This window comes from Mesoplodon mirus (genome assembly GCF_964341445.2).
Source record: "Mesoplodon mirus genome assembly, chromosome: 4".
Classification (NCBI taxonomy): Eukaryota; Metazoa; Chordata; class Mammalia; order Artiodactyla; family Ziphiidae; genus Mesoplodon; species Mesoplodon mirus.
The window spans coordinates 19,605,764-19,625,260 of NC_138979.1; the positions used below are offsets into that span (position 1 = coordinate 19,605,764).

General features: G+C 42.1%; 1 protein-coding gene across 6 annotated transcripts in view; it reads right to left on the reverse strand.

The window, feature by feature from the left end:
• Window positions 1-19,497, reverse strand: part of CAMK1D (calcium/calmodulin dependent protein kinase ID) — a 421,414-nt gene that overhangs the window by 96,413 nt on the left and 305,504 nt on the right. For 3 of the 6 annotated variants that reach the window (XM_082616818.1, XM_082616819.1, XM_082616820.1), the window contains exon 4: window positions 17,015-17,182. The exons of the other annotated variants lie outside the window; for them this stretch is intronic. In XM_082616818.1, the coding sequence (XP_082472944.1) occupies window positions 17,015-17,182 (168 nt within the window). The remainder of the gene's footprint in view (window positions 1-17,014; window positions 17,183-19,497) is intronic. 6 annotated transcript variants of the gene reach the window in all.

Genomic DNA, 19,497 nt, shown 5'->3' on the forward strand with positions numbered 1-19,497 from the left:
GTCTAAAACTTTTGAAAATTGTAAAGCACTATAGAATTTTTAAAAATCTTTCATTCAATTAAAAAAAAGTTAAAAAAACACAACACCATGACAAGTAAAAAAGAAAACCCGTCGTGTTTCTATACACTAATAATGAACCATCCAGAAAGGAAATTAAGAAAACAATCCCATTTACAATTGCATCAAAAAGAATAAAATACTTAGAAATAAACTTAACTAAGAAAGTGAAAGACCTGTATGCTAAAAACTACAAACTGGTGATGAAAGAAGTTAAAGAAAACACAATAGAAATACATCCTTCCAATCTTCACAGATTGGAAGACTTAATATTGTTAAAATGTCCATACTACCCAAAGTCATCTACAGATTCAATGCAATTGCCATCAAAATCTCAATGGCATTTTTTTTTTAGGAAGAGAGAAAGCAAGCCTAAAATTCATACAACCACAACAGACCCTAAAGAGCAAAAGCAATCGTGAGAAAGACGAACATAGCTAGAGGCATCACATTTCCTGATTTCAAAATACATTACAAAGCTACAGTAATTAAAACAGCATGGTACTGGCATAAAGCTAGACGTGTAGATCAGTGGAAAGAATCAAGAACTCAAAAATAAACCCACATATATATGGCAAGTGATCTTCCACAAGGATGCCAAGAATACACAATGGGGAAAGGATAGTTTCTTTAACAAATGGAGTTTGGAAAACTATATATCCACTTGCAAAAGAATGAAATTAGACAACTTATTTTACATCTTACACAAAAATCAACTGAAAATGAATTAAAGACTTACACTTAAGACTTGAAGCTGTACAACTCCTAGAAGAAAACATAGGAGAAAACTCCTTGACAATGGTCTTGGCAATAATTTCCTGTATGTAACACCAAACGCACAGGCAACAAAAGCAAAAACAGGTAAATGGGACTACATCAAACTCAAAAGCTTCTGCACAGCAAAGGAGACAAGCAACAAAATGAAAAGGCCACATACGGAATTGGAGAAAATATTTGCAAACCATTTACTGGATAAGGGGTTAATATCCAAAATATATAAGGAATCCCTACAACTCAATAGGAAAAACACCAAATAAACAGATTAAAATGGGCCAATGACTGGAACAGACATTTCTTCAAAGAGGACATACAAATGGCCAACAGGTATATGAAAAGGTGCTCAACATCACTAATCCTCAGGGAAATGCAAATCAAAATCACAATAAGGTACCACCTCATACCTGTTAGAATGGCCGTTATCAAAAAACTAGAACTTATTCAGCTGAAGATCTGCTGTACAACGTTGTGCCTATAGTTAATGATACTCTACCATGCACTTAAAAATTTAAGAGAGTAAATCACATGTTAAGTGTTCTTACCACAATGAAAAAAACAATCCCATTACCCCTTTCCCTTGCCTCTTTTGATTAAAGAATCTATCCCATTGGGTTTTGGAGTTCTTGGCAGATGTGAAAGTGCCCAATAGTGAGGATTCTGGGAAACAAGTAGGCAAGGTCAGCAGAGAATACTGATGTCAGATGAGCAACACAACTTCCACATTCCACTTTGCGTGTGAACTCCCAACATCTTTGGAAGGCTTAGGGCCAATTATGAGATCCTTAAGGCACCATACATTCAGAAGGGAAAAGGTAAAAGGGAGAAAAAGAAACAAGCTATGAGGCATTTCAACTTTGAATGAAAAAAAAATCAAAAAGAAAAGTCAATGAAGAAGATAAGTCACGATGCATGTGGTAAAACCATCTTGAGGATCTTGTATAATCATCCCCTGAGAGCTCTACACATAGCATTTCAGGTCGAAACTATGAACACCTGCTCATATTGTGACTTTGGGGCATTATTCAAAATTTACTTAAGTCGTTTTTTCAGGACAAGTCAATTTATTTACCCAAGTGGAGATTTAAAAACCTGAGGGAGCCATCTGGTGGCTTGTGTGCCGACTAATTAAAATCCATCTCCTGGGCACAAGATTGCTGCCCTGTGGGTATTGTCATGGAGCAAATGGCACAAGACAAACAAGAGCTGACAAAAAGCATTCTTATGCTGTATAAAAGCCAAATAGTGTAATTTAGACACAAAAGAACCAAAATTAAGGGTGGGTATGCTTAACAGTAATTCTTATATTATTTTCTCTACCTGCTCTGAAAAAGAAACCAAATAATGGCTATGAATAATAAAAAGTTGTGTTTTGAACTCTATTTCAAGAGTGTATTTTCACACAGAATAAGGAGACAATTAATTCAATAATTTAAATACTAGAAATCAAACCAAAAAACAAATCAATGGCTTGCTGAAATGATGCACAGGTTTAATTAGCTTTACAGCTTGTTCTGACTTTGTAAGAGAAGCAGTAGCGTAAGATGGGAAGATACAGGTCCTGCTCAGAAAAATTAAAAATTCAAGCCCTGAGCATCGTTAATAAAAATAATTTAGTATTTAATACACCCTTTCTTTCACATCTAGAATGTTATGGTTTCAGTGCAGTGTCTACCTCTTCAAATACTGGAAAATTCTTTCTCTGCAATACATTTTCTTTCATGTTGAAAAAACCGTACATATTATGCTCATTAGGAAGGAGAAAAGATGACTTCCAAATTTCAGATAATTGCCTTGAGTAAGAGGTGGTTCTTTGATAACAATACACTTTATAAAGTTTTCTTCTAAACCTTCCATTACTTCAACTTGCCCAGCACCAAATAAGTTACTGGAAATGATTTGTTTTTTTTGTTTTTTTTTTGCATGAGGAAAACCCAGTTCCTTACACAAAAGATGAATTGCACTGATTTCACTGGCAACTGTGAAGAAGAAGCAGTTAAGAGTTTCTCATTATTGTTCATTGTTAAAGTATAAACTGGCTGTAGAAATGTACCAGAAAGTTGGCATAAATGTTGAAAATCAAAATGTAATTTTTCAAATTACTTATAAAACCAATACAAAGGCTATTTTAAAAAAGATGTCTCCTAACCTATAATTTAAACCAAATACATTAAAAGACTATGAAATATACATTGTCACTGGACTATTTCTAAATTAATAGCCTTCTTTTTTTTCATTGCTTAACATCTTTGTTTATTATTGTGGCTGTCTTGGATAAACTGAACACTTTCTGAGGTTCACAACTAGATATGTAAATTATATGCTTGCTAATTTAAAATACTTTAATTACATTAAATGTACGTTCCACATTTTATTGAATTGTTTTCTTTAAATCAGCTTTAACTCCAATTGTTATTGCCATATGTCTTTATTTTCTATGGATATTTAATTGTATCCTGTTTTTATTTATTTTTTTTTTTTTTGCTGTACGCGGGCCTCTCACTGCTGTGGCCTCTCCCGTTGCGGAGCACAGGCTCCGGACACACAGGCTCCGCGGCCATGGCTCGCGGGCCCAGCCGCTCCACGGCATGTGGGATCTTCCGGGATCGGGGCACGAACCCGTGTCCCCTGCATCGGCAGGCGGACTCTCAACCACTGCGCCACCAGGGAAGCCCCTGTTTTTATTTTTAATTCATATTCACCTTTGTGTTGTACTCAGCATGAAACAGTTCAGTTTTTAAAACTCAAATGAGTCCTTCACATTTAAATCAGAAATTCATTATTTTAAATGTAATGAAACACAGCCATTTTAACACTTGCTTTGAAAATATGAACTTGTTCCAACATGACTGATATATCATAAAATTTTCCATTTGCATATATGCAATTTTGCCTGTGAGAAACACTCAGTCAGTTCTAAATCAGGGCAATTTTGCCCCCCAGAGGCCATATGGCAATGTCCAAAGACGTCTCTGCCGTGACTTGGGCGGGGGTTGCTACTGGCATCTAGCACGTAGAGGTTAAGGATGCTGATGATCATCCTACAACGAGCAAGACAGCTCTCCCACCACAACACAGAATTATCCAGTACCAAATGTCAGTAGTGAAAAGCGTGAGGAACTCTGCACTCAGTGAACGAGGAACTGAGCTGGGTAGGGATATGCAAAATGCACACCCTTCAAGCATCTACCAGCTACCCTGGATTTCCCTGTGTGATGAGTCCTTCTCATCCATGTCACGGTTACAGCTTTCCATCTGATTACAGATCATCCTTCTCCTACCACCTCTCAGTAACTCACAAGCTCCAACCCTTCTTACATCCACTTCCACAAGCACATTTCAGGTCATTTTTAGGGTAACTATTCTTAACCATTTAACATGCATAAAACTGTGCTGTCTCTATTAGGTTCCCACCTTTTCTGTATAACATATCACTGATGAACTTCTGGAGTGTTGCATGCATCACGCCACTTCTCCCATAAGCTCTGTAGTTTTCATTGTGTGATTTTTGCCTCGCACGGGGAGTCTTAGAAATACATATGACAGTATTATAGCAGAATGGAATGCATGTTTTTATTTCTGTGTTAAATATACTTATTCTCCTCTCCTCTCTGATTAAATACCTTAATTGTAAAATGTTTTCAAAACATGCTCCCCTGGTCTAAAGAGATTTTAAAATGACTTCAAAATGATGATTTGTAAGCATATGTAAGGGCGCGAGAGAGGGGTGTTCCCCTCATTCTACCACTATTTAGAACTTGTAAATAGATGCCTAGCACGTTGCCTGATACATAGCAGGCATTCACTGTTTATTGAATTTACTAAAATAAGCAAAATGCCTTCCGCTCTCCCTCCCCCACAAAATCCAAGTATAATCTGATAGAGGGTATGAACAACCCTAACATTCCTACATTTAACTTTTAGAAATACATTATACTCTCATATAACATACGGTGACATGGCCTTTTGCATGTGAAAGTTAGATGCTCACACAATTAATTTCAGCTTTGAATTTCGGCCATGACGTCTAGCCAAAGTCAAATTTGAGTTGAATCACTATGTTTGTCTACTATAGAATGGTGCTTCGTTGCTGGAGTATCTTTGGCACTTTCCTATTATTATTCACAAAAATAGATGTTAAATGATAAAAAATGCACCTGAAGCAACTAGTGATAAAAATGAAGATCTCACAATAGTAAGGCAGGTGAGATGAAACGAAGATGGCACCCATTAAATGGAGCCAAAGTGGCCAATTGGCTGCTTACTGAACTCTAGCTTGTCCACTGTTTGGGTTTAGTTATGAAAGGAAACAACAAAAGTCAAAGAACTATATGGAATGCTAGTAATATAGCATCAGAAACTGTGACTAAAAGATTAGGTGTAATGAGGGATTTTGTATATTTTTATATACCTATTTATATAAATATTAATGTATTTTTACATCTCCCTGGAATAGAAATATGTGCGTGTATGGATCAAGTTTTGCAAATAAGTACCATGTTTTGGGGAATACAGTATGTAAGAAGATAGAGGTTTGTTTGTATTAATACTCTAAAGAAGAAACACACCTGTGAGGGTGAGTGTGGAGTCAATCAGCACGGGAAATGTAAAGAAGAGCGAGCGAGCAGTGCCTCCCAGCACTGTCAGGGGGACACAGAGTTCTGGCCCACTGACCATGACCATGGACTGAGGCAGGTATGTACCTGCAGTGGAGGTGAAGAGTTCAGACTATCCATCACAGCTTGATGGTAGCAACCATTACAATAAGCCCATTCCCGCCTCCTGCTCTGATTCCAAGCAATCTCCTGATTAGAGTCTGCCTTTTCAGGTATTTTTGACTAAAGGGAAAGACTAGGATGCTTAGCAAACATGAGCTCACTGGATAATTACACATTTCATTATAAATTAATAAAATTGGCTTTCTCCCTGTTGATTAATGGGATGATGTTCTGACCGAAAGACCTACTCTTGCTGCGTTGAGAAATCAGGGGAGGTCTAGATGTTGGATTGCAAGGCACTGATTCATCCAGGTAAATGCCACTCCTTGAGGGTCACCTATGTGTGTGGCTGACCTTCCCCAGATCTTCCTCAAGCCTAACGAGCATCTGCAGCAGCATGAAGGTCAAGCGCGGGGGTGGTCCAACCATCCTCTCTTCCATTCTCTCTGATTCCTACAAATGTTGATCAAAGTCTACATTCCTTCCCTGGTTGTTGTTTTTTTTTTTTTTTAAACCAACAAGATGCATGTGTATCCGCTGTACCAACACAGAACATCCAGGCCTTAAATGTCATTGCTGTGAAAAGCCAGTTAGCAATGAGCACCCCTGGAATTCTTGAGAACAAAGTTAACCTAATGCTGCTACACTTCAACCAACCTCTGGGTAAAAGACAATTAATTCATGGAAACCCCAAAGCCAGAACAAGACTCACAATAAACCTAAGGTGTCTTCCACAAGTCTCCTACCATTTAATTTCTTAAAGGAGGTACCCACTTAACGGAAGCCCTAAGGAGATCTGAAATAGGTTCAGTGCCTCCAGGAGTTTCAAAAGGATCTTTTCCATACAGAAATGTATTTTGTCATGTGATTATGCTTTGCTCTTTTCACAGAGAGTGATCTCTGAAGCTCTTCAAAATGTCATCTTGACAATGTAGCCTGCTGCTGCTAAGCTCCATGCCCTCCCTCTCTCTGCTTTAGTTTTCTCATCAGTAAAGGGTGTGTGGTGTGTGTGTGTGTGTGTGTGTGTGTGTGTGTGTGTGTCTGTGTGCTCGCATGCACGTTCATTGGATCTCTCTCCGTGGCACTTCTTGAGGCTGGCTATGAATGATATTTATGTGCATGCCTACCCTGTCCCCTGTCCCCTGTCTGCCACTTAACTCTAAATACTCTAGAAACAAGGGCTGCATCTTAACGTCCTTGAATCTGTCACAATTACTGCTACACTGTGATGCTTCAACAAACGTCTGTTCCTATTGGCTCTGAGGATCCCCAGGTGAAGAAGAGAGGGATGTTCCTCAAGATGCAACTAAACTCTGGCTGTTGAACTTCTTGGTGACATTCTTAAAAGTATCTTCTTACATCTGCTGTGTCCCCTGTTCATGGCACAATAGCAGACACCCAAAAGATAGGTACTGACAAGATGCATAAATCAGTGAATAAACCCTACTGTGCCCCTAGAAAGTAAATGTAAATGAAGCTAAAGGAACAGCAGCTGATGTGTGGCCGAGTATATGAGAAACATGATCAGGTAGCATGGTACACAAAATATTTCAAATCAGGTCTGTCCAAGAAAGATGTGTCACCTTTAAGGGAAGTATACATTTCCCCCCAGTTTAATTGAGAAATAATTGGCATACATCACTGTGTAAGTTTAAGGCGTACAGCATGATGGTTTGACTTACAGATACTGTGAAATGATTACCACAATAGGTTTAGCTAACATCCATTTTCTCATAGATATAAAAAAATAGAAAATAAAGAGGAAATGGAAAAATTCTTGGAAACATACAGCTTATCAAGACTGAATCAGGAAGGAAATAGAGAATCTGAATAGACCAATTACTAGTGAGGAGATTGCATCAGTAATCAAAAATCTCCCAATGAAGAAAAACCCCGGACCAGATGGCTTCTCTGGTGAATTTTACCAAACATCTGAAGAAGAAGTAACACCAATTCTTCTCAAATTATTCCCAAAAATGAAAGAGGAGGGAATACTCCCAAGCTCATTTTACATGGCCAGCATTATCCTGATACCAAAACCAGATACTAGGAAAGAAAACTAAAGGCCAATATCCCTGATAAATATCCCGCAAAAATTCTCAATAAAACACTAGCAAACCAAATTCAACAGCACATTAAAAGGATCATTCACCATGATCAAGAGGGATTTATCTCTGGGATGAAAGGATGGTTCAATCTCTGCAAAGAATCGCTTTAGGAAAACTAATATTTTACAAGGACACCAAGAATATTCAATGGAGAAAAGGCAGTCTCTTCAATAAATGGTGCTGGGATTAGTGGATATCCATATGTAAAAGAAAGAAACTGGATCCATATCTTATGCTACTCACAAAAATTAACTTGAAGTGGACGGAGGCCTGGTAGTGGCTTTGCTCTGGGAGCCATCAGTCTGCCTGCCTACCTCTTAGCTTGAATGTCGTTGAGCCACACAGCTTCCGGAAGTTGTCACCAGCATGTTTTTTTAATCAGATGGGGCTGGAAGGCACCCTCCACAGCAGTGGGGCTGTGACTCCACACCTTGCCTGGACATGGGCAAACTGGGCTCCGGGGCCAGCAAAACTCCTCACTTGAGGATCCCAATCAGGCAGATCTTTACCATCCAATTTTCCTGGTCTGAGTGTGCCCCGACTTGGTTCTGCAGGCGAACAAATCTGCTGGTTTGGACTACTACTTGGGCTCTGCAGGTAGGAACTCCCGTTTCCAAGATTCAAGTGCCCGGTGTTGCAAACCCCTCCCCGCTTCTCTGTCACGGTCAGATTCCCAGGGGTTGAGCCCCACAGATTCCCCTGTGATCCCCATTGTGTGAGATCAGAATAGGGGCTCCCACAAAGTGACCCACCACGCTGGGGGAGACTAGATGTCTCCCCGGGTTCTCTTTTCCTACTGGAGGAACCAGAGGCTCAGGTCAGACCTCTCTGGCATGGGGAGGGGCATGTGGTCAGCATGTAGCTTCTCCTCTTACCCTTCCAGTGCAGTCTGTCTTGGTCTCTGTGAGGCAGGGGGTGCTTCAGCCTCACCCCTGGGTTCTATGATTCTCTCAGTAGTGTCCTGTTCTTGAATAGATGTTAGCTGTTCTCGTGAAGGGAGTGAAATGACCTATGTCGCCATCTTGGTGACATCTTATTTATACTTCCAGAGATACTCTTGGGAAGTATAAACAGAAGAATTCTGGCAGCACTTTTTTCTGGACCAACTCACTTTTCATGGCATATGGAAAAACTAATGTTTGCTAATCTTCATTGTCAAAGTTCTCTTAATTATAGACTAGCACTGTTGTTTCTGCAGGAACAGATGGGTGGGTGCAGGTGGGCCAGATATTTAGATCTGCTGGAGAGGACAGACATCCAATGGTGTGACAATTGTGGGTCAAGGCCAGGATGTCTTTCCCTGCCTCCTACGGACAGAGTTTGCAGGGGCATTCACTTTGTCTTATCAAGACAAAGAATGTTTGTGCTGCATTGCTTTTTATTAGAAGATCAGTCAGCAGCAGCATTCAGCAGCAAGTGCTCTGGGGGACAATTTTAGGGTCTCCACACTCTAAAAATGAAAAAAATAAAGTAAATAAAAATATAAACTTTTGGAGTTCTGAGCACTCCAAAAGGTAGGAATGGAGGGAATTTGTCAAACTCTTGCAAGGATGCATTCTCATGCATATTTATCCACAAGCGATCCTGATGAGTTCTTTGCTAATTATCCTGTGGGACTACCTCCCTTTTACTTTTCCCATCTTTCCTGCAAAGCAAGGTTTGGATGCTTCTCGCTGTGTGTGTTTCTCCCTCAGCCCTGCAGGTGGTGCTTCTGCTCCAGGGCGCTCCGGCTGCCCTGCTAGAAATAGATCCATCCAGTTTCCTCAGAAGCAAGTACTTTCCACATAACCTTATGTAACTAAAACGGGTAGTTTTCTATTTTGCTTTTAGCCAGAAACCAACTGTTCCTGGAATCACAGGGCCATTAGATTTTATAAAACTGAAATGAATACAAAGAGGCAGAGAATAAAAAAGAGAACAGGCTTTCATGATCAGGAGTTCTAGCCAACAGGTTTATGTGGGAGATGGATTTTGATTTCAGGATGAATCAGACAAGCAATACATACAAAAGCATGGTCTACCAAACACAAATCCATCTTCCGGTCTCAACAAATTGATGGAAATTCCAACTATGATGGATAAAACGTCAATCAAACACAACAGGGATTTGTGTAACTTTTTGTGTGCCGGGTGTGCTGACGGCTGCCTTGGTGTACCCTTGAGAGGAACACATCCCTGAGAGGGCTCTGTTCTCCTCGGGTTTCTCTGTTGTACTAGCGGTGTGTTGTATGACTGTCAGTATTTGCTTTAGTGGAATTTAGCATCATTCTTCACAAAATCTCCCTCTGCCTGGGTCCTGACTCCCAAAGTACTGTGTTTTCACTGGCTGAGGTTGGACAGTGTTCCAGGCAGCTGTAGGTGGGTTCGTCCGAGCATGGTGGCCACACACGAGTCCAGCCTCCAGTCCACAACTTGCAGGACCTGAGTCCTAAAAAAAAGCCTGTGTCCCTGGTCTTCCTAGTCATCATCCAGAATGCTAACAACTTTTATGTAAAAACCAAAAGCTGTCACACTGCATCAGAAGTACTGCTTTGTTGTCTGTCTCCACTAATCTGCAGGCTCTTTATTTTTCATCCACAGCGAGTGTAGGTCCTAGTCCATAATAGGCGCTCAATAAACACGAATGATATACAGTGGAGAAAAGACAGCCTCTTCATTAAGTGGTGCTGGGAAAACTGGACAGCTACATGTAAAAGAATGAAGTTAGAACACTCCCTAACATCATACACAAAAATAAACTCAAAATGGATTAGAGACCTAAATGTAAGACCGGACACTATCAAACTCTTAGAGGAAAACATAGGCAGAACACTCTATTACGTAAATCACAGCAAGATCCTTTTTGTCCCACCTCCTAGAGAAATGGAAATAAAAACAAAAATAAACAAATGGGACCTAATGAAACTTAAAAGCTTTTGCACAGCAAAGGAAACCATAAGCAAGACCAAAAGACAACCCTCAGAATGGGAGAAAATATTCGCAAATGAAGCAACTGACAAAGTATTAATCTCCAAAATTTACAAGCAGCTCATGCAGCTCAACATCAAAAAAACAAACAGGGCTTCCCTGGTGGCGCAGTGGTTGAGAGTCCGCCTGCCGATGCAGGGGACATGGGTTCGTGCCCCGGTCTGGGAAGATCCCACATGCCGCGGAGCGGCTGGGCCCGTGAGCCACGGCCACTGAACCTGCGCTTCCGGAACCTGTGCTCCGCAACGGGAGAGGCCACAACAGTGAAAGGCCCGTGTACCACAAAAAAAAAAAAAAAAAAAAAACCCAATCCAAAAATGGGCAAAAGACCTAAATAGACATTTCTCCAAAGAAGATATACAGATTGCCAACAAACACATGAAAGAATGCTCAACATCATTAATCATCAGAGAAATGCAAATCAAAACTACAATGAGATATCATCTCACAGTGGTCAGAATGGCCATCATCAAAAAATCTACAAACAATAAATGCTGGAGAAGGTGTGGAGAAAAGGGAACCCTCTTGCACTGTTGGTGGGAATGTAAATGGATACAGCCACTATGGAGAACAGGATGGAGGTTCCTTAAAAAACTAAAAATAGAACTGCTATATGACCCAGCAATCCCACTACTGGGCATATACCCTGAGAAAACCATAATTCAAAAGGAGTCATGTACCACAATGTTCACTGCAGCTCTATTTACAATAGCCAGGACATGGAAGCAACCTAAGTGTCCATGAGCAGATGAATGGATAAAGAAGATGTGGCACATATATACAATGGAATATTACTCAGCCATAAAAAGGAACGAAATTGAGTTATTTGTAATGAGGTGGATGGACCTAGAGCCTGTCATACAGAGTGAAGTAAGTCAGAAAGAGAAAAACAAATACTGTATGCTAACACATATATATGGAATCTAAGGAAAAAAAAAGGTCATGAAGAACCTAGGGGCAAGACGGGAATAAAGACACAGACCTACTAGAGAATGGACTTGAGGATATGGGGAGGGGGAAGGGTAAGCTGTGACAAACTGAGAGAGTGGCATGGACATATATACACTACCAAATGTAAGAAAGATAGCTGGTGGGAAGCAGCCGCATAGCACAGGGAGATCAGCTCGGTGCTTTGTGACCACCTAGAGGGGTGGGATAGGGAGGGAGATGCAAGAGGGAAGAGATATGGGAACATATGTATATCTATAACTGATTCACTTTGTTATAAAGCAGAAACTAACACACCATTGTAAAGCAATTATACTCCAATAAAGATGTTAAAAAAATAAAATAAAATAAAGTACAGTCTTAAAAAAAAATGAATGAAATGAATGGCGGGGTACAGCCCAACTACAGAAAACTGTCAATAGATTGTCCAAAATATTCTGGTGGAGGAGGCATAACACTGTTATTTATAAACCAATGTCATCCCATCTGCACCCACCTACTGTACCTGTTTGTAGAGGTGTAACTTGGGTTCTAAGTGGGGAAACATGACAAAAGATAATATATCTTTGAAAAATTATGTGACAGATACTGTGTTAAGCACTTACATAGTATCTCATTTAATGCTCACAACAATCTGTGAGCTAAATATATTGTTATTACATATTAAAGAGAAGAAACTGAGGCACAGACAAGGTAAGTGATTTGCTCAAGGTCACACAGTGAGCTGCAGAGTCAGGGTACAAACACATGCAGTCTGACTCGAGAGCTGGTTCTCTGAATCATCACACTGTCCCGCCTCCCTTTGCTGTGTTGTGTCTTCGATCCTCTTAATGGAAAGCCTAAAGCAGCACCCACACTAACATCAGTGACTTCTTGCTTGAAGGTGGGTGATGGGGGGAGGTAGGCCTTATTCAACCTTCTCAGTAGCTGATCATCGTGTTTTTCCTACACGTACATCATCATCCACTAAGGGGAGTTTCCAGCCCCTTAGTTCAGAATTTCTCTTGTTCTTGGAATTTTCAAGTGCTTCTTGTAGATCCCATTCTCTAATTCGGAGGAATGAAATTACCTAATGAAATTATGATGTCTAGCTCTACTGGGACAAACAAAGCCTTAAATTGCACAACAGCTATAAGGCAAGTAGATATTCATTTCTTGTGCACACAAGTTCACGATCACTGCTCTCCTCCTAGGAGTGACTCCCGGACCCCAGATCCTTCCTCCTGGTCATTCCACCTTCTCCAAGAGGAAGGGTGTGCATCTCCTTCCATCTAGCGACAGGAGAAACAGCACAAAGAGTTTTGCATGGGAGGTTCTGATGGGCCAGGCCTGTAAGAGCACATATCACTTCTGCCCACATTCCATTGGGCTGAATCCAACTGCAGGATGAACTAGGAATTCAATCGAGCCCTGCGCCCAGGAGGGAAAGGAAATGGGTTTGATCAACAGCTAGGCAGCTTCTGCCACACAGGCTAATCTTAGAATTAACAGAAGATGAAAACGATAAAAGAATTTCAAACCCCTTCATTATTTCAGTATATCATGTATACTTTTCTTCTTTCTTTCTTTTAAAAGAGAGAACCATGACGTTGGAACTTTCAGGCTCTTCATTTTGTGTAAATAGATCACCATCCCTCTCCAAACGGGATACATGCAATCCATGAGGGGCTTATACAAAATAAAACAAAGCAAGAACTTGGACCTTCTCAATTTCTAAGGTGTTTTCATCCCCACAAGGAGATCACTGCTCATCTCCTTCCACTGCTTATAGGTTATGGCCGTGCTGGCAGGAGGATGTTGCACCCAGCAATTACTGACTTCTGTTTCTGCATTATCATTATAAGGGACATAACCAGTATTTCATACCATCCTCTGATGAGAACGTAACCACAAGTGACAGATGGCACAGAGGCAAAAGTGCTGGTGGTGGCAGAAATCACAAAAAGATGAACATATTCTGCGGAAGCAGGGATGCAGGACTGGTGCCCACCCACTGGGCTCCTTGCTAGGCCCCAGGCTCCTGGCGTATCTTAGGGCTCTGGGGGACAAATTTGAAAAACTACTGTTTAGAAAGCCACGTCAGCTGCTGTAAAGAGCTATGGAGAGACCGATAAAAAAAATCTATGCTAGTAACCCAGGAGTCAGTATTCCCACATCTACCTCTACAGCTGTGTTTTCCCAGTTAATAGCAACTATGTGACATTGAGGAGCCCCCCCTTTTCTCTTTATAAATTTATTTATTTTATTTATTTTTGGCTGCATTGGGTCTTGGTTGCTGCATGTGGGCTTTCTCTAGTTGCGGTGAGCGGGGGCTACTCTTTGTTGTGGTGTGCGGGCTTCTCATTGCGGTGGCTTCTCTTGTTGTGGAGCATGGGCTCTAGGTGCGTGGGCTTCAGTAGTTGTGGCTCGCAGGCTCAGTAGTTGTGGCTCGCAGGCTCTGGAGTGCAAGCTCAGTAGTTGTGGCGCACAGGCTTAGTTGCTCCATGGCATGTGGGATCTTCCCGGACCAGGGTTAGAATCCGGGTCCCCTGCATTGGCAGGAGGATTCTTAACCACTGCACCACCAGGGAAGTCCAAAGAGCCCCCTTTTTTAAAGATAAACACTAGCTGAATGAAAAATGATTGATGGCTCTGTCTGGTCCTGTAAGCAGATCACCTTTCTATGCAACACTGGAGTCTTCTCAGGGCTTACGCTCAGAGAAGCTCACAAGCCTTTGGACCAACCACCAGACACCAACTCCTATGTCACTTTCCACTGCAAAAAATGGGTATCTTGCCACCTCTGCCAGAAACCCTGAGATTAGGATTATACCTTTGCTTCTGCCCCCATCCCTTTCTAACTGACCAAATCAACTAATTAATTACGTAGGATCCCAATTAAGCCCATGTCTAAAATTGGATATACAGTGACTGGTAATGTAAGGCAGCAAAGAAATTGGACTAAGGCATTTCAATTATTTGTAAGCCTCTGTGATGAGTTAGCACCTTAAAGGATTTATCTTTTAGAGGATGCACATATTCTAATTCCAGAAGACAGAATGTCATTGCACTAATGTGTTCCTATTTCCCCTCCCTTTCAGATTATAAGGATAATGATGCAATCATGCTCTCGTTTTTTAATCCTCAGCACCTCTCATGGTGGTTGGCAGAGGTACTTAACAAACAGTTGGGGAAGCATGATGAAAATAAGGAATGAATGAACCAAAGTAGGAAGAGGGGGGAGGGGGAGAGAGGAGGTTGTTTTGTAATACAATCTGAAATACTCTTTAAAGCTTTGTTGGATTTTCCCAAGAAGATACAAAATCAGATGAGCAGATACCCCTTTGCCCTTGACCCATGGATAAAATGAAAGTGAACCCAAACCCTACAGACAGTAGGTTCCCTAGGCCTGGTTTAATGGCTTAAGTCCTTGATTAAGAACCAAGAGATGGGGATTGGAATTTGTCTTCTTTGCTAAATAGCTCAAAAGTTCTAGGCCGTGAATAGTGTACATCTCTTCTGGGCCTCATATTCAACATTTTAAAATGAGAATGGTACTTCCTGGTCTTTCTCCCAGAGACGAGGTGGAAAGTCAGGGGAGGGGCAGGCTGTCAACAGGCTACAGGATAAAAGAAGGGTAAACTAATTGGGAAAATGAAAGGACTCTACAAATGCAAAGTACTGCTGATGCAAATTCAAAATTTAACAGACATTGCCTTTGACATTTTCATTTGCAATTTTCAAAATGCATTACTTTGGGTGTGCCAAGTTTTACTAAACCAAATAATATAGGTGTCTGTGTTTGCATTTGGAATGATACCTCAAAAAGACAACCAAAACCACTGATGTCCCTGAAATAGGGGCTCATAGTTTCACGGACGGGGAAACAAATGCAAGAAGTTACTAAGACCGTTTGGCTAGCTTCACAAATGATCACGTGAACAGAGCCAGAAAATAATGACAATCCCAGCCACTGTGGGAGCAGTACCCATCAGACAGCATTCTTTTTCCCATTGGGTAATGAGGAGAAATCATCTGTGTACCCAAAATGATTCATTAATGAGCAGACTCAGAAAAGACCACGGTGTCAGCCAGCTCTTATCTTATGCCTGAGTCAGTCAGAGGAGCTTCCCTTAATTCTTCTCGACAGACTCTCAGTGCTTTTGTTTTATTTTTTGGAGGTGCCCTGAGTGGTCTCTGTGTAAGTATGACAAGCTTAAAAACAAAAACAAATTCCAAAAAATGTAAATATGACACAACATTGTAAATCAACTAAATTTCAATTAAAAAAATTTTTTTAATGTAAATATGGTCAACTGTTCTTATAACAAGAAATTCTGGGCATCTAGTCCACTTTCTTATATTCCTTTTCTACTGGCTTCCTATCAAAAGTAACCTTTCCTTCAAAATATCCCAACTGCTGGCTATGCCTAAAGCCTACAAGCTACTAAAAAATTAAAAATTAAATTCAACTAAACAAAGTGGCAAAACTCAACAGAAATATTTTCAAGCTGATTGAATCACAAATTCGTCTAGTGCCCTCCCCCAAGGTATTGGGTAAATAGGTATTTTCATGGACGCTGCTACAGGGAGGAAACGGGATCACTCAATTCTATAGCCACTGAAGAAGACGCTTGCTGTTTCTGAGTTAGCAGACTCTGAGCTTTGGGCTCGAGGCCTCCGTGCTAGATATTTTTATCCCCATAAGATTTAAGAATGCAGTCAATTCTTTCTATGCCTCATATTTTCACTTTCCCTCCACTGACTCTTAACTGCATTGCAAAGTCTTCTTTTTAGTTTGTCTGGTCGTTTCCACAATGGCCCAGGGGTGGCGAGAGCTGGTCCCTTCTGAGCCCTCATCTCCCTTTACTAAGAAAAAACAAACCAGAAAAAAACCCTCCAACAATGGCCTTAGCACTCTCCCCACACTTTCTCAGCCAAGAATTTTCTCAGCCACAATGTAGTCCATCTTTACAAACCCTCCATGTCTTTTTTTTTTTTTTTTCTTTTTTGCGGTATGCGGGCCTCTCACTGTTGTGGCCTCTCCCGTTGCGGAGCACAGGCTCCGGATGCGCAGGCCCAGCGGCCATGGCTCACGGGCCCAGCTGCTCCGCGGCATATGGGATCCTCCCAGACCGGGGCACGAACCCGTATCCCCTGCATCGGCAGGCGGACTCTCAACCACTGCGCCACCAGGGAGGCCCCATGTCTTTTTTTTTAAAAAAAAACTTTCCATTTATGTCACTGTGGAGGCTTTCCCTGGGCCTCACCATCAGGTTCTCAACCGCCCCCAGACAGGGTGACTCACCCGGGAGAAAGGTCTGAGGTGGGAGGCGGGGCTGGGTGGCTACCCGCCCCAAAGAGCCCTCCCCCCACTACAACTCAAGCTGCAGAGAGTCAGGGTCCCTCTCCTGGCCTTGCCGCCAACTGGGACGCTGCTAAGAGGTGGTACCTCCTCCTTACCTCCTCACCCACAGGTTCACATCTAAGGTCAGGCACGCTTCCAGAAGCCATCTCAGCAGTGTCCCGTGAACCCTCTGGGCTTCAGGCCTCTCAGGCTCCTTCCTTCTGGTTTTCAAATCTCTTTTAAGGACATGCAGACCTGGATTTGGATCGCCATTCAGTTCAAACCTGCGGGGTACCCGTGAGTTAAGCATCACCCCGCAGAACCCTCGACTTAAGACACCTCTGTCAGTGAATTACATCTCACGCCCCAAAGCACCTGTCTCTGCTGCTTCCACTCCTACCTGACCTTACCTGTCGTTTTATTCTGCCTCGTACACAGGAGACCATCAGTATTTGCTCGCTTGAGGGCCCGGATGTTCGATTCTACACTGCGAGGCACTTGGGCTTCTGTTACGTCTTTTCATTCTCACAACAGTTGAGTAAGGCTGGGCAGGCCCTCACCAATTTTACAGAGTGGCAACCTCTGCCCAGAAGCCCTGTAGCTTGCTCAAAGGGCCTCAGCTAGTAAAAAGTAGATTTTTTGGACTGTGATATTTTGAACTAATTTCAGGACACAAGCTGTCACTCACCATCTGCCTGTGGGTGTTCAATTTGCTTCACGACTTAAGGGGGGCTGCTGTGGTGAGGAATTCTATCTAAGAATTTCACAGAATCCGCGAGCCATGAACCAAGGACTTCTCCCCAGGGAGTTCACCGGCCTTCCCCACAATCAGCATCTCAACTGGACATCAAGACCCAACTCACTTCCGTTTTACAACACAGGGTTTTCTGAAGGAATGTGCATCTGTGTGTAGTTGTATATAGAATGTAGTTGTCTCACATATGTCCAAAAAATCAAATATTTGTGTGTGGGGATTTAACACTGCCTGAGAAACTCCCACAGGAATGGAGAGGGATGGGGGGAAATTAACTTTGGAGTATGGAGTGTGGATTCCAGCTCAGCTTCTTACTGGGTGACCTGAGGACCTCCAGACCCTAACATATAATCGGGGTCATTTAAAGTAAGCTCCAGTGCATCATACAAGATGTCCATATTCAATACCCAGTAATATCCCAGATTAGTCAAATCAGATGTAGACTCACAATATTACAAAAATAAGAAGGAATGAACAGCCCATCTGCCTGCAAGGCTATTTTTATTATACTGTCTTGGGAGTTAATAGTTGTAAAATGATGGAGGAAATTGGTGCCACTGAAGAAAATAGAGACACGCAAATAGTTTAAATGAGAGGCAAAGGAAAAGATCACCAACCCTTTTGCTGAGGTGATCTAAAGACTTTAGAGAAACACGGTACAAAAGTGTATGACAGGGCTTCCCTGGTGGTGCAGTGGTTGAGAGTCCGCCTGCCGATGCAGGGGACACGGGTTCGTGCCCCGGTCCGGGAAGATCCCACATGCCGTGGAGCGGCTGGGCCCGTGAGCCATGGCCGCTGAGCCTGCGCGTCTGGAGCCTGTGCTCCGCAGCGGGAGAGGCCACAACAGTGAGAGGCCCGCGTACCGCCAAAAAAAAAAAAAAAAAAAAAAAGTGTATGACAGAGTTTAACACAAGGCTGACTGCACTTATGCTGCCTTGATCATAGTTTTATTATTCTAAGTTGACATCCAACTGGGATCAGGAATCAGGCAGAAGAGAAGGGAACTAAACATACAGAGTATCTCTCATCCTTCTTATGCTTTTCTGACGGCCAGATTGAGTCAAATTGCTTCGTCCTACGCCTCAATTCCCTACCACCAGCACCTCCCAAAGTCAGTATCAACAACAGCAACAGAGCGTGTAAACGCATCCACACAGCCCTGGGACTTGAAGAACCTCCAGGCTCACACTGGGGGAGCACTGCCAGCTTGCATCACAGGTGGCAGCATGCAGACTTCACAGATGTGGAACTTTGGGTGGGTTATTAAAACCACAGTTAGAGGGACTTAACTATTTGAGCTACACTGAAATTGCCTCTCTTGTACAGACCTAATCTGAATTTTACAGAGAACAGGCTAAACTAACTACAATGCATGCCCAACCATTGCAGTGACCATGTCACCTTGTAATTCCTAGTCAAAGACTAACATAGGATCATATATGGGGTGAGAGATGCGGGAAGAGGAAAACGGTTTACAGAGCATCTCCTATGCCTCAGACTACCTGCTAAGCAGACATAAATCCTTAGGAATCCTCATAAGAAATGGCATGAAGAGAGCCTTTTCGTGGCTGATTTTACAGCTAAGGAAGCAGGCCCAAAGAAGCTCCAGATCTGGACTTGGAAGGCAGGTCTGCAAGAACCCCTGTGCTTTCTGAAATGCCTTGCTTCCTTAGAACACTTACCTGTGCCCATTAGACTCGAAGAACGGGGAATCCATGAGAGGTTAGACGCAGGAAACCATAATTTTGAATAAACGGTATTGACCTTTGTCCTCTGTGTTCTGGAATTCCCGCATCTGGCCATCTCTTCCCCATCCATCTCGTGTCTGCTGTGTAAGATGCCAGC